Below are 15,327 nucleotides of genomic sequence, written 5' to 3'. Positions count from 1 at the left end.
TGTCCACTCTCACCATTCCTATTCAACATAGTACTAGAAGAAATCAGGCAAGAAAAAGAAGTAAAAGGCATTAGAATTGGAAAGGAAGAAGTAAAATTATCTCTATTTGCAGAACACATGATTTTATATATTGAAAATCCTAGAAACTCCACTAAAAAACTGTTAGATCTAATCAACTAATTCAGTAAAGTTGCAGAGTACAAAATCAACATACAAAGATCATTAGCATTTCTATACACTTAACAGATTATCTGAAAAAGAAACAAAGAAAACAATCCCATTTACAATAGCATCAAAAACAATGAAATACTTAGGACTAAATTTAACTAAGGAGGTGAAAGATCTCTATCCTGAAAACTGTAAACCATTGATGAAGAAAAGTGAAGACACAAACAATTGGAAAGATATCCCACATTCATGGACTGGAAGAATTAATATTGTTAAAATGTCCCTACTACCCAAAGGCATCTCTAGCTTCAGTCAATTGCTATCAAGATTCAAATGGCCTTTTTTTAAAAACAGAAATAGAAAAACAATTCTCAAATTTATATAGAACTACAAAAGACCCTGAATAGCCAAAGCAATCCTAAGAAAGAAGAACAAAGCTGGAGGCATCACACTTCCTGACTTCCTGACTTCCTGACTTCAAACGATATTACAAAGCTATCAGAACAGCATAGTACTGGCATGAGAACAGACACATAGACCAACAGAATAGAATTGAGAGCCCAGAGAATGAAACTAGACCCCTATCCTATACCACTCACAAAAATCACTCAAAATGGATTAAAGACTTAAATGTAAGACCTGAAACCACAAAAATAGAGGAAAACGTTTGTTGACATGGGCCTTGTCAATAATTTTTTGAATATGACACCTAAAGCACAAGCAACAAAATTAAAAATAAACAAGTGGGACTACATCAAACTAAAAAGCTCCTCCATCGCAAAATAAATGGTCAACAAAGTGAAAGGGCAACCAAATGAATGGGAGAAACTCTTTGAAAGCCACACATCTGATAAGGGGGTTAATATCCAAAATATATTAGGAACTCATACGAGTTAATATCAAAAATGCAATCCAGTTAAAAAATGGACAAAGGGCCTGAATAGGTACTTTTCCAAAGAAGGTATTCAGATGGCCAATAGGTACATGATAAGTTGCTCAACATCACTAGCTATTAGGAAAATGCAAATCAAAACCACAATGAGGGCTTCCCTGGTGGCGCAGTGGTTGAGAGTCCGCCTGCCGATGCAGGGGACGCGTGTTCGTGCCGCCTGTGCTCCGCAGCGGGAGAGGCCACAACGGTGAGAGGCCTGCATACCGCAAAAAAAACCCCAAAACAATAACAACAACAAAAAAACCCACAATGAGATACCAGTAGCTCACACCTGTTGGAACGGTTATCATCAAAAAGACAAGAGATAAGTGTTGGCGAAGATGTGGAGAAAAGGGAACACCTGTGCATTGTTGGTGGGAATGTAAATTGGTACAGCCACTATGGAAAACAGTAAGGAGGTTCCTCAAAAAGTTAAAAATAGAACTATCATATGATACCCATTTCTGCGTATATATCTGAGAGAAATTCTGAAGAGATATCAGCAGCCCAATGTTCTGTGAAGCACCATTTACAATAGCCAGGACATAAAAACAACCTAAGTGTCCATCAACAGATGAATGGATAAAGATATACGTATCTATCTATCTACCTATTTATCTATATATATATGTATGTGATGGAATACTATTCAGTCATAAAAAGAAGGAAATCCTGGCATTTGAGACAACATGGATGGACCTTGAGGACCTTATACTAAGTAAAATAAGGCAGACAGTGAAAGACAAATACTGTATTATCTTACTTATATGTGGGGTCCAAAAAACAACCTCCTAGAAACAGAAATCAGATTTGTGGTTGCCAGAGGTAGGGGTAGGGGTGGGGGAATTGTGGAGGTGGTCAGAAGTACAATCTTCCAGTTATTAGATAAATAAGGTCTAGGAATGTAATGTACATGATGAGAATAGTTACCAATACTGTATTACGTATTTGAAAGTTGCTAAGAGTAGATGGTAAAAGTTCTCATCACAGGGGAAAAAATTTTGTAACTGATGGATGGATGGTGGTGATGGATGTTAACTAAACTTACTGTGGTAATCATTTCACAATATATACATATATCAAACCATTATGTTGTACACTTTAAACTTATACAATATTATATGTCAGTTATATCTCAAAACTGGAAAACATTAAATCTAATTATAAGTTGTTTAAAAACAATACTGCATGAGGGCTAAACATAAAAAGAGGGGAACACAAGCAAGAAGAGCTTAGAGAGTACTAATCAGATGAGATGGAATTCATCACAGGAACCAATAAATAAAAGTTAATTTTAGTTTGATATATACAGTTAAAAATGAAGATATGAGACTCTTGCAGTGAGTAACAATATTAAGCTATGGAAAAAATACATTAGAAACAAGGATAATCTGACAGATGTAACATATTAGTGGGAACCATGACAAATGCCTTCTCTGATGCACAGAACAAGCCCATAAAAGATAACTGAGGCGTCTGGGAAAGACCCTGGACAGGCATCAGGCTTCTGCTTTTGCGTTGAATGACATAACTGCAAAAGTTCATTCCATCTCAACTGATGCAACATAAATACAACTTTAAAATTTCTTTTAGGGCTTCCCTTATGGTGCGGTGGTTAAGAATCCGCCTGCCAATGCAGGGTACATGGGTTCGAGCCCTGGTCCGGAAGATCCCACATGCCGCGGAGCAACTAAGCCTGTGCACCACACCTGCTGAGCCTGCGCTCTAGAGCCCGTGAGCCACAACTACTCGGCCCGCGTGCCACAACTAGTGAAGCCTGCGCGCCTAGAGCCCGTGCTCCGCAACAAGAGAAGCCACCGCAATGAGAAGCACGCCCACCACAACGAAGAGTACCCCCGCTCGCCGCAACTAGAGAAAGCCCGCGCGCAGCAACGAAGACCCAACGCAGCCAAAAATAAATAAAATAAATAATTTTTTTAAAAAAATAAGCAGACAAAATGATGAAGCCAGCTTTGGGGCCAAACTTGTTTTTTATTCCTTTTTTGTAAAAAGGAGAATATTTTAAAACAGGGGAAGTATAGGCTGCCTTTGAGAATTGATGACTTCAGGGTAAGATCATTTGAACTACATTTGGTGGGGTAGAGCTCTGGGAGGGATGGGAGCAAAGAGTGTCCTCCTGGTGCCCATTTTTCAGAACTATGTCAGTACTGGAAAACTTAGATCATCTCCCACCGATACCTCTCACCCTACCATGAGCACACCGACAGGAGAGACTGGTTTGAGCATGACGGCAGGTCCTGCTATCTCAGACTCCCCCTCTTGCCATTCCTAATGCTTTGTCTTCTCTCCTTTTTTCCCTGCTCTTGGGGGTGGGGAGCAAAAAAATATAAGAACACATCACTCTCCACTAAGCCGTTTGCAGAACGAGAATATCATTCCTGTGGTGGGAGAGACCTATCATCACCCCCATGGTGCCTGCAAGAGCCAGTCTGCTCATGACAGCTTTTGGTTGCTTGCTGTGCCATGAGCTAGCCATGTTTCTGACTGACCGATATTGAACCTTCCTGCATTCCTGGAATAAGCCTTACAGCCTTCCTGGCCATGGCTTAAATTTTTTAAAAAAATTTGTCCTGGGTTTTACTTGGTAACATTTTATTTGGGATTTCAGCACCTACATTAGCCTGTAGTTGTGTTATCTTGATCAGGTTTTGGTACCCGGATTTAACCATCTTATAAAAATAAACCTTATTAAAATCTTTTCATCTTCTTATGTTTCATCTTCTTTTCATTACTTTAAAAGTGATTCCCACTAATTGGGGGAGTGGGGAGACAGGTACAGATATTGACCCTCTTCAGCCTCAAGAGGCCTGGGTGGCTGCAGCGCCGTGCAGTGAGTTCCCGTTTCAACAATCTTGACTCTTCATCTCAGTGTGATATATAAATATTTTCATGTTCTGTGAGGCATGCTGTGAAAAGTTTGGGAAACAACATATTGTAGCATGGTACCTAGTCAAAGGAAAAAAGTGTTAACCCCACACGAAGAACTGGGAGAGGGCTAGAACTTCCCTGGAGGTCCAGGAGTTAAGATTGTGTGCTACCACTACAAGAGGCAAGTGTTCCATCCCTGGTGGAGGAACTAAGATCCTGCATGCCCGGAAGTGCGGCCAAAAAGTAAAAAAATAAAGAAAAACACAACTTTAAGAAAAAAAAAAAGTGGGAGAGGGCTGTACTCTGCATCATCTTTGGGGCTTGGGAACTGCCTCTGAGACCTCGTGTTTAAATCCGGCCTGGTGATTTCCCTTTTTTTTTTTTTTTTCTGACAAGGTCTGGAGCTTTCAGGTGATCTGGGCCGGGTGATTGGGGGGGCGAGGCCTGGTTAGCCCCATTCAGTAACATGTGAACTTCACGTACTTTGCGTTGTGCTTTCCTCCAGACTGGCAGCACATTTTTGCTGCTTGGGGCTTTAAGCACATGTTTACTTGACCTCGTGCACTCAAGCTTACATTTAAAACTGAAGGCTTCAGCTGAGTGCTTGCTAGGACCCAGGGAGCGAGCCACGTGACGCCCCGCGTAGCTCCGCCCCCCGTCAGGCCCGAGAGCTGCGAGCAAGGCGGCGGGCAGTTGTGCTGGCGGTTGGCGCACCGCGTGGTTTCTGGAATCCTCCAGGCGTGCGCTGGCTGGGGGCGGGCGCCGGGGGGCGGGGCGGGAGCCACAGCACGCCCTCGCCCGCGTCCAGGTTGGAGGACGGCGCGTCGACTGCGGTTCGCTGCGGTGCTGGGCCAGGGCGGCGGGGCGGCGGGGGCTGCGGGGCCGGGGCTGGGCGCGCGGACTCCGCGGCGCTGACCTGGAGAGGAGGCGCGCCTCCGCGGAGGGCGGCACTGCAGGAGACTCCGTTTTCGCCCCCAAAAGCTCATCTCGAGGGAGTAGCGACGGGGAGACCAGGAGCCGGGCGCGGCCGCTACGCTGCGCGTGTTTCCAGGGCGAGTCTGCCAGGTGGCCTGCGAGACTCGGGGAAGATGCTCCAGGTCCTGGTGCTGAAGGTGAGCGAGCGCGAAGCCCTGAGCCCGGCCGTTCACCCGCTCCCCGTGCAGGGTCCGCCTCGGCTGGGGACCCGCGGGAAGGGGTGCCGGATGAGATACCGGACGCTTAATTTCAGATAAACAACGGGAAGTTTTCGTTCAAAGCTGCCCTATGCAGTATTTGGGACATACTTAGAGTAAAAAAATCATTCGTTGTTTCTCCGAAATTCGGATTGAACTAGGTATCCTGTATCTGGAACCTCAGGGGGAGGGACGGACTCTGACCCCTTCTCCCGGTCCCGGTTCGGCGCTGGATGAGGCCCCCCTCGCGCCCTCGGTCCGTTGACCTGTTACTCTCCCCCGACGCGGGTCCTCTTCGGCTGGTCCCCAGCTGCACTGGACAGGGGGCGTGGGTGACCTGTATCTCTCCTCCGAACACACGCCCGTCCCGGCTGCACTCGTGGGGACCCCTGACCGCTCGCGCCCCAGGACTCTGGCGGCCATCCCCTCCCCACGCGGGCTCCTCGGGACTCGCGTCCTTGGAGTCGGGGGCGCAGCGGGGGTTCGCCCCGGAGGGGGCCTGCAGAGCGACCCGAACTGCAGCTTCTCCTTTGAGTGAGGTGCGTGCTCTTTAATGATGCCAGAGACCGGGAAAGCACATAGTGTGTTCACGGTGTGTACTTGCAGGAAGGGAGTTTACAAACCAGAGCAAAGGGGTGGGTATTGGGAAAAGGAAACATAAAGAACGTTTTGGAAAAGATCATACTTCAGTGGGCAGAGGAGAGGCATGATGGCATTAAAAAAAAAAAAGCAACTTTCCTGTTCCTGTTTTATGTAGTTTATACCAACAGAGATTCACAAGCGTTTGAAGCAGCTGATTCTTACAGAGGATTTGCTCTGAGACTTTTAGGGTTTTGAGATGTAACTGGCAAGCTCCTCTCCACCACCTTCCCTAAGTAGTCTGATTTCTCCTTTAGAAAGACAGGGCTCTTCCAGGGGGTATGGATGCTGCCATGTGCAAATCCATCGGGGCAGAACTTTGGAAGGAGTTGCTGGACTCTCACTGCCTCTAACTTGGGAACCTCTCTTTTCTTAGTTGGACCCAAGAACCCTTTTCTCTATCCCCTCAGCTCTGGTCTGGCCCCACTGCTGCTTCTTACCCTGCTCACTCTCAGAGCAAATTTTCTATCCAATATAGGAGTAGTTCCTCAAGTGTGGTACCATTACCAGCTGTAGTTTTCCAGATTAATTTAGCTTTTACATGGATAAATTTTCCCCCCCAAGTTTTTACCAACAGATGAATGGGTAAGCAAAATGTAGTATATACATACAATGGAATATTATTCAGCCTTAAAAAGGAAGGAAATTCTGGTATATGCTACATGGATGAATCTTGAAGACATCATGTTAAGTGAAATAAACCAATTACAAAAGGACAAATACTGCATGATTCCACTTATATGAGGTTCCTAGAGCAGTCAAATTCATGAAGACAGAAAATAGAATGGTGGTTGCCAGAGGCTGGGGGGCGCATGGGGAGCTACTGTTTAATGGATATAGAGTTTCAGTTTTGCAAGATGAAGAAGGTTCTGGAGATGGATGGTGATCAAGGTAGCACAACAATATGAATGTAGTTAATGCTACTGAATATGGTTAAGATGGCAGATTTTATGTGTATTTTATCACGATTAAAAATAAATTAAAAATTTTTAACAGTTATGTATTTGTAATATATTTTAGAAATAAAGACATCATATAACTAGTAGCATTACAGACCTGTTAGGATGAGGCTAAGGGAAAAAAAGGTGTTGATTATATATAAAGGAAGCAGCCCAGGGAACATGCAGTTGTGTCAGAAATGAGGAAGGCAGAATGCAGTGCGACCCAGAAGCACTGCAGGAGAAAAGGATGTCATGTCATCCTTGATCAGAAAGGTGATCAGCACAGGGAAAGCCCCAAGGCCATTGGTCCTGCAGTCAAGCTTTGTTAGTGGAAAGGATCACTTACATTTCAAGACAGCTAGGTATGGACCCTTCAAAGGGACAGCTTGTGCCAGGAGGGGTGACAGAAGAAGCTAAACAGGACTTGGAAATAGGGGTGAGATTCTGAAAGCTGCAGGCTGTGACCTCAATAATGTGGTAGAAGCAGCTGTTCTGCTGGCTGAGTGTATGACTTCAGTACCGTCAGTGAAATCCACAGAGTGTCAGGAGTGGTTTTCCTGCCGGAGCTGCTTACCAGAATGCTACTTTGTTCTGAGACTGGATTGAGATTGAAACAGTAGCTGCCCAGGGACCTCCCATGACAGTATGAACAAAAGTGGGCCAAGTGCTATTTAGTCTGTAAATTTCATAACGTTTTAAAATTAACATCTTAATTTTTATAATTGATGTCAGAAAGTAAACTTGACTAAATTATCTGAAGTTTTTATGCAAATACCATATACTAAGGGGAATTGAACATGAATTGATAATTAACAATGAATCCAGTTACTGATGTTATAAATTATACTTACACCCACTCATGTTACAGAATGTAGGAAAAGAGACAGTCATTACATAGTTACCCAGATAAATGAAAGTAAAGGGAAATAACATGTAGGAAACATGAGTTACTATTCCTGAGAAATAATAAAGAACACACTTTAATTCAATTAAATCCTATTAATTTAATGATGTGAGATATTTAGTTCTCATGCCAGATAGCTGATTCTACTTTTACTTGAGTAATAATAAAGTATTCAAGTTTTGAATGGTAGAGGTAAGGAGAAGAAAGTGGACCAAAATATTATATAGATATTGTTTTTCTAATGGAAATAACATAGACATGCAGGGAAAAAAATGTGTAAGGCTGATGACTGCAGTGTGGGCAGCATTACCTTATGGCATTGGTGGGAAGCAGCAGGCCCCAACCTTGGTGTAAGAGGCGGGGGTGGGAGGAATTGTGAGCCCATCCCTGCCTGGTAAAGCACATGGAAGAAATTGCAGCTTGAGCCACTTGTTCTTCTGTGGGGTAAAACTGAACCTGGCCTACATTTTTTAGGTTTTAGTAGCAGATTAAAAAAAAAATTGAAACAATCTAGAAACTTCAAATTATCTATGATGCCTTAAAAATATTTTTAAACATCTTTCCCCATCTTAATATTTTGAAGATTTTCAAACTCGAAAACAAGTTACAAAAACAATACTGAGAATAACCATATACTCTATACCTAGAGTCAACAATTGTTAACATCTTGTCATATTTGCATATTTCTTAATAATATATGTATATAAAATTGTTGACTTCTTTTGCTAAACCATTTGAGAATTAGTTGTAAACTCTAAATACTTATGCGTGTGTTTCCTAAGAATAAAGACTTTTGCTTACATAACCACAATATAATTATCACACTTGAGAAATGTAACATTGATACACTAATATAAAATCCATACTCAAATTTCTTCAACTGTGCCAATAATGTATTCTGTAACTTGTTTTCTCTGATCCAGGATCCAATAAAAAATTATACATTGCATTTAATTGTCATGGCCTTTTATTCCCCTTGAATTTGGGTCAGTTCTCTGGTTTTTTTGTATCTTTGATGTCATTGAAATTTATGAAGAGTATGGGCAGTTGCTTTGCAAAATACCCTTCAAGTTGGATTTGTCTGTTTCCTCATGACTGTGTTCAGGTTAAACATTTTTAGTAAAATACTGCATAGGTGATGCCATGTCAGAAGACAAGAAGCTTTCAAAAACAAATCATTACTTTTGATGAAAAATAATTTTAAAAATCCAACTTTTTATTAGGAAATATTCTAGACATACAGAAAAGTATAGAAAATATTATAAACACCTGGACATCTATCACCTAGCTTTGCCGGATTTTAACATTTTGCCATATTTGCTTCAGCTTTTTTAACCATAAACTATTTTATTGTTTTTAATGTAGAGTTCTGTGATATTTTGAAAAATGCATAGTCATGTAATTACCACCACAGTCAAAATACAGAGCAGTTCCATCACCCCCCAGAATCGCCTTGTGGTCCTTTGTAGTCATTTCTTTCCCCCACCTCTAGTCCTTGGCAACCACTGATTTGTCTTCTGTCCCTATTAGTGTTTCCTTTTTCCAAAATGTCATAAAAATTAGATTGTGCATATGGAATCATACAGTAGTATGTAGGCTTTGAGTCTGGCTGCTTTGACTTACTGTAATGCATTGGAGGCTTATCTAGGTTGTGGCATTTGTTAGGAGTGAGTAGTATTCCATTGTATGGACATGCGACAATTTGTTTATACAGTCACCAGTTGAAGGCCATTTGAGTTGTTTCCAGTTGAGGGAGATTATAAATAAAGCTGCTAGAAACTTTGCATACAGGTTTTTGTGTGAATACAAGTTTTTATTTCATGGGTAAATCAGTAGGATTTACTAATGTTTGTTTGTTACTGATGTTGTTTGTTACTGATGTTTGTCAGTATGTTCAATTTTATGAGAAACTTTTTCAAAGTAACTGTACCACTTTACATTTCCATCAGCAGTGCTCTACATCCTCACCAGCACTTGATATTGTCAGTTTTATACATTTTAGCCATTCTAGTAGGTGTTTACTGATATCTCACTGTGGTTTTAATTTTAATTTCCCTAATGACAAATGTGTTAATCATGTTTCCAGGTGCTTGTTTGCCCATCCTTCCATCTTTTTTTGTCAAGTGTCTGTTCACATCTGCCCATTCTTCTAACTTGGTGATTTGTTTTTTTATTATTGACTTTGCAGAGTTTTTTATATATATTGGATAAAGTTCTTTGTTGAACATGTGATTTGTAAATATTTTCTCCCAGTTGGTGGCTTATCTCTTCCTTCTCTAAACAATGTCTTTCAAAGAGCTAAAGTTTTAAATTTGGATTAAGTCCAGTTTATCAATTTTTGCTTATATGAATTATACTTTTGGTGTTTTATCTAAGAAATCTTTGCCTAACCACAGTCACAAAGATTCCCCCCATGTATTCCTCAAACATTTTTTATAGTCTTATATTTTACATTTAGATAAATAATCCATGTGAGTTAATTTTTTTTCTTTTTTTTTTTTTTTTTTTGCGGTACGCGGGCCTCTCACTGTTGTGGCCTCTCCCGTGGCGGAGCACAGGCTCCAGACGAGCAGGCTCAGCGGCCGTGGCTCACGGGCCCAGCCGCTCCGCGGCATGTGGAATCTTCCCGGATCGGGGCATGAACCCGTGTCCCCTGCATCGGCAGGCGGACTCTCAACCACTGTGCCACCAGGGAAGCCCCATGTGAGTTAATTTTTGTATATGGTACAAGGAATGGATCGAGGTTCATTTTTTTGCATATATCTAATTGTTGCAGCATCATTTGTTGAAAAAACTATCCTCCTTCCATTGAATTGCCTTTGTGCCTTTATTGAAAATCACTTGACCACACATGCGTGACTCTGTTTCTGTTGTGTTGATTTATGTGTCTATGCTTTCTCCAGTACCATACAGTTCTGATTACTGCAGCTTTATATTGTCTTGAAATCAGATAGTGTGTCTTCCAACTATGTTGTTCTTTTTCAGAATTATAGGAGCTATTCTCTTTCCTTTGCCCTTCCAATAAGAATTTAATGAATAGTTTGTTGATTTCACAACTCCTGCTGGAATTGAGTCCTTTTTATAGACCATTTTGGGGAAATCAAAACCTTAACATTCCATGAACATAGTATATTTGCATTACAGGCCTTTCTTTGATTTATTTCACCAGTGTTTTGTACCTTTAGCATGCAAATTGTTCGTTTTTTTGTTAGATTTATTCCTAAGTAATTCCTGCTTTTTGGTGCTATTGCAAACGGTACTGTTTTTAAAATTTAAATTTCCAGTTTTTATTGCTGGAATATAGACAGGCAGTTGAATTTATTATATGACCTGTACCCTGGAATCTTGCTACAGTCATTTATTAGTTTTAGTATATTTTTTGTAGACTCCTTAGAATTTTCTACGTAGATATTCTTATTGTGAATAGAGACACTTTTCTTTCTTCTATTCCGATTTTCCTGACAATCTTTTCTTATTGTACTGACTAGGACCTCCAGCACAATGTTGAGTAGGAGTGGTAAGCACACCACTAATAAATTTTTTATTTTGTTTGTTTCACATTTTGGTTCTAGAATTACCCTTTTCCAAAGGTTATTTTTTAAAAATAGTTTCCATTTCTTACGTGAAATTCTCCTTTTCAAAAAACAAACTCACTATAGCCATCTTATCCTTAAGTTTTTGAACATGGTATTTATAATAGCTGCTTTTAAGTCCTTGCCTGTTCACTTCAACATCTGGGCAGTCTTGGGTTCACTTTCTGTTGGCCGTTTTTTACCTTGGCTGTGCACTGCATTCTCATTTCTTTGCCTGTCTAGTATTGTTCATGCTACACTGGGGGTTGTGGTGATGGGGAACTACTGTGTGCTCTGTCAGCGCTTTGGGAGGCTTGGTTTATAGTTCTTTGCAGACCTCTTGATTTTGCCCTTGTTGACAGAGCACATTCTCTTTGCCTTGCAACATTGTCTTTACTCCTCAGGCCTGGCACTGCAGGGGTTCTCAGGGAGCCTGAGGTGTTTACTGAGCCTCCTTAACTCCTGCTCCAAACTCCATTTTCCTGTGATGAGTGTCAAAGAGAATCAAAGCCGGACATTGGTTAAAGCAGTGAAAACAGATTGTTGTCAGTGACTGCTGATGTAAGGGAGGGAGCTGAGTTCCGTGACTGGCTGTTTTAAAGGGAGGAGAGTGAGGAGGATGAGGGGAGGGGCTTCAGTGGAAAATGACAGAGGGTTGGTTAGTGTCACTGTGGTGGGGCAGCTGTATCCGCTGCCTCTGGGTCCAGGCTTCTGAATTCCCGCAGAGACTGGGAGGCCTGGGCCCTGTCCTTCCAGATGATTATATCCCAGAGGAATTGGTTATCAGGTCCTCGAGAAGGAGTACTCCTGAGTGGTAGGAGGTAACATATACATCCCAAAGGGATAGGTAGGCTCCACAACTGAGGCCCTTTTCAGTAAGTTCTGTGACAAGGGGAGGTCAAGGGCCTGTGTCAGGTGTTGGCTGGGACAAAAGTAGTTCTTTCTCAGGCAGGCATTGGTAGAGGGGACATGGCCTTATGCTGTGAGTTTGGGTGGCCTCTTAGTGCAGAGGTTTGGGCAGTCACTTTGTGCCCAGAGTCCTCCAGTTCTCGTGGGCAGAAGCTGAAACTGTATTTCCATCAGCCTCCCGACTGTGGCTTCTCCCAGGACTCCCTGGAGTCTCACCATGCAGTTCAGGCTCTGCCGAGGATTTGAGGGGTTTCGTGTGCAGACTTCAGGGCTCTCCCCTCTGTGGCTCAGCATTTCTCCCCTTCATGTACAGCTGCTCTGGCAGCCCCAGACTCCATTCTCTGGTTTCTCAAGCCACAAACAGGGTGGCTTCTGCTTCAGTTGTGTTCTGCACCCCCAGGACTGGGGCTGTTTCCAGGGGAAAAGCTGTTTATGAACATGGGTCTCGTGCAGCCATGTTGCCTCCCTTCAAGGATTGACTCTCCCACCTGCTTTTGGTCACTCTTCAGTGCGTTCAGGCTGTCATTTGCTTTTTCTCCAGGGTTTATCATTGTTACTTGCAGGTGGGTTAGTGCATGTGAACCACTCTGCCATTACTGGAACCAGAATGGCCAGCTGTTCTTTCTTCCAACTATTTATTATAAAAATGTTCAAACATTCAGAAAAATAGAATACTGATGTACTCCTGTTACCTGGTATCTGTGATCCAAAATCTTGGGATGTCATTGCTTTTAGGCCCTTTCAGTAGGCAGAAAATATAGTACATTTGAAAAATCATGAGCTCTTACTGATATTTTCAATTCAAATTTAACTTTTCATTTTATATTTGTATTCTTTCTCTAATGATGAAAATCTTGGTTTCTAATAACACTAATAGATAATAAGATACATTCAGCGAAGTCTTTCATCCCTCTTCCTTCTACCCCATTCCTGGCTTCCTCTGTAGGTAGTAATTTGTATGTTTTTGGTTTATCTGCCATTTCTTTATTTTAACATGAGCAGAATGTACATACATTTACATTTCTCTCTCTTTCTTATGAAAGACAGAGTACAAAAAACCCTGTTCTGAACCTTGCTTTTGTATTTTATTATGGATATTTTCAAAGTACAGATCAAGGGCATTGATCTCTGTTTGCTTTTTCAGTCACAGCACATAATTCTAAATTACATATTATTGGTTACGTGTTTTAGAGTTTTATCTTTGCGTCTTTTATCGTTTTTCCGAGTTTTATTGAAGTATAATTGACATATGACATTATATAAGTTTAAGGTATACAAGGTGATAGTTTGAGGGTCTTTTATCTTCTATCTGACCATTTAAGACAGAAGTACTTGTCAAGAATTTGTTAGAGCAGTTAAATTTGAAAGTTACTGTGTTTCTAAGGTTTATTATTTTATGGTTCCACTTTTAAATCATGCATTGTTTTGTCTTTTAAAAATTTTACAGATCGAAGATCCAGGTTGCTTCTGGGTTATTATAAAAGGATGTAGTCCCTTTTTAGATCATGAAGTTGACTATCAAAAACTAAATAGTGCCATGAATGACTTCTATAATAGCATGTGTCAAGATATAGAAATAAAACCACTAATGTTGGAAGAAGGGCAGGTATGTATCTAAATGTGCATTTTTTTTTTCTTTTTTTTGCGGTACACGGGCCTCTCACTGTTGTGGCCTCTCCTGTGGCGGAGCACAGGCTCCGGACGCGCAGGCTCAGCGGCCATGGCTCACGGGCCCAGCCGCTCCACGGCATGTGGGATCTTCCTGGACCGGGGCACAAACCCGTGTCCCCTGCATGAGCAGGCAGACTCTCAACCACTGCGCCACCGTGGAAGCCCCTAAATGTACTTTAAACAAGATGTCTTGAAATACTACTCAAAATGTAGACTGTAAGATGATAAAAACTTTCACAGTATTTCAACTGCTTGTGATCATTGCCTGTGTTAGGTTCTTTTGGTTGCATAAGAGTCGGGCTAGTCATGGAAAGTGACAGTTGTTGTATCAGGTTCACATGGGGCAACAGGAGATGGAGTGTCATCTAAATTCAGGCATAGAGCCATCGTCCTGGGGCTGGGAACCAGAGGATCATTCTAGATCCGTCACAGGGACCTTAGCAGAGGGAGCATGGGGGTTTCCAGTCTAGGGCCAGTGCCTCCCTTTTGGTTGCTTGTGACTTTGGCCAACTTGTGGTGTTTTATTTTCCTTACTCCACATTGTGGCCCCTCCTTCCTTTCCTGCACCCTCAGCTCTGTGCCCATTGTCTGCTTCTCTCTGCAGGTTAGTCATTTCTCAGAAGAATTTGAATTTTTATAACAGTGTGATAGGAAAAGATTTATAAACTATGAGAAAAATTAGAAATAATTTGAATTCCTCAGCCCACCCTAAATAATCATTAATAACATTATTTTTTCCAAGCCATTTACTTGTTTGTTTGTTTTAATTTATTTATTTTATTTTTGGCTGCGTTGGGTCTTCGTTGATGCGTGCAGACTTTCTCTAGTTGTGGTGAGTGGGGGCTACTCTTCGTTGCAGAGCACGGGCTTTAGGTGTACGGGCTTCAGTAGTTGTGACACGTGGGCTCAGTAGTTACGGCTCACAGGCTCTAGAGTGCAGGCTCAGTAGTTGTGGCACACAGGCTTAGTTGCTCCGTGGCATGTGGGATCTTCCCGGACCAGGGATCGAACCCATGTCCCCTGCATTGGCAGGTGGATTCTTAACCACTGCGCCACCAGGGAAGTCCACCGTTTACTTGTTGAAGAAACGAAACCAGGTCAGTTGTCCTTTTAAAAGATTCCACGTTCTGTATAGCTTGGTTGCTTCCCTGTGGTGGTGGTGAACTTTTCCCTTCATCCCCTATATTTCCTGCAGACTGATAAATATAAAGCTTTCATTACGTTTACAGGTACTTTTTTTCCCCAAGAATGACTGGTGCTGTGAGGTTCCTCTTGTATTAAATTGGGAGAGAATCTCACTTTCGGTGATGCTGAGGTTGACCGCTGCATTCAGATGGCGGCAGCCTAAGCGCCCCCTGTGGTTCCCGTCAGCTAGTAATGCTGTCCAGTGACCACCACCGCCCAAATCAGCTCTTTCATTTATGCTTGCAAAATGGTCATTTTCACATTGCTTCTGCATTCATGAGCTGGAATTCTTCCATAGAGAACCTTCCCTTATCTGTTAGAAATGTTTGGCTTCCTGAAGTAATAC

General features: G+C 42.0%; 1 protein-coding gene and 1 pseudogene across 2 annotated transcripts in view; both read left to right on the top strand.

The window, feature by feature from the left end:
• The first annotated feature begins 4,915 nt into the window (after positions 1–4,915).
• The window catches only part of TDRD12 (tudor domain containing 12), an 80,569-nt gene continuing 70,157 nt past the window's right edge, over positions 4,916–15,327 (top strand). Inside the window, exons 1-2 of one of the 2 annotated variants that reach the window (XM_028477880.2) lie at positions 4,916–5,100; positions 13,573–13,731. In XM_028477880.2, coding sequence (XP_028333681.1) covers positions 5,077–5,100; positions 13,573–13,731 — 183 coding nt within the window. In that variant the 5' untranslated portion in view covers positions 4,916–5,076. Of the gene's footprint in view, positions 5,101–13,572; positions 13,732–15,327 lie in introns of those variants that run through there. The other variant, XM_028477883.2, reaches the window with a different exon arrangement.
• Positions 6,993–7,415, top strand: LOC102976662 (2-iminobutanoate/2-iminopropanoate deaminase-like; annotated as a pseudogene).

This window comes from Physeter macrocephalus, chromosome 17 (assembly GCF_002837175.3).
Source record: "Physeter macrocephalus isolate SW-GA chromosome 17, ASM283717v5, whole genome shotgun sequence".
Lineage (NCBI taxonomy): Eukaryota > Metazoa > Chordata > Mammalia > Artiodactyla > Physeteridae > Physeter > Physeter macrocephalus.
The sequence above is the reverse complement of the archived record's forward strand: the minus strand, read 5'-3'. Positions and strand labels throughout refer to the sequence as shown.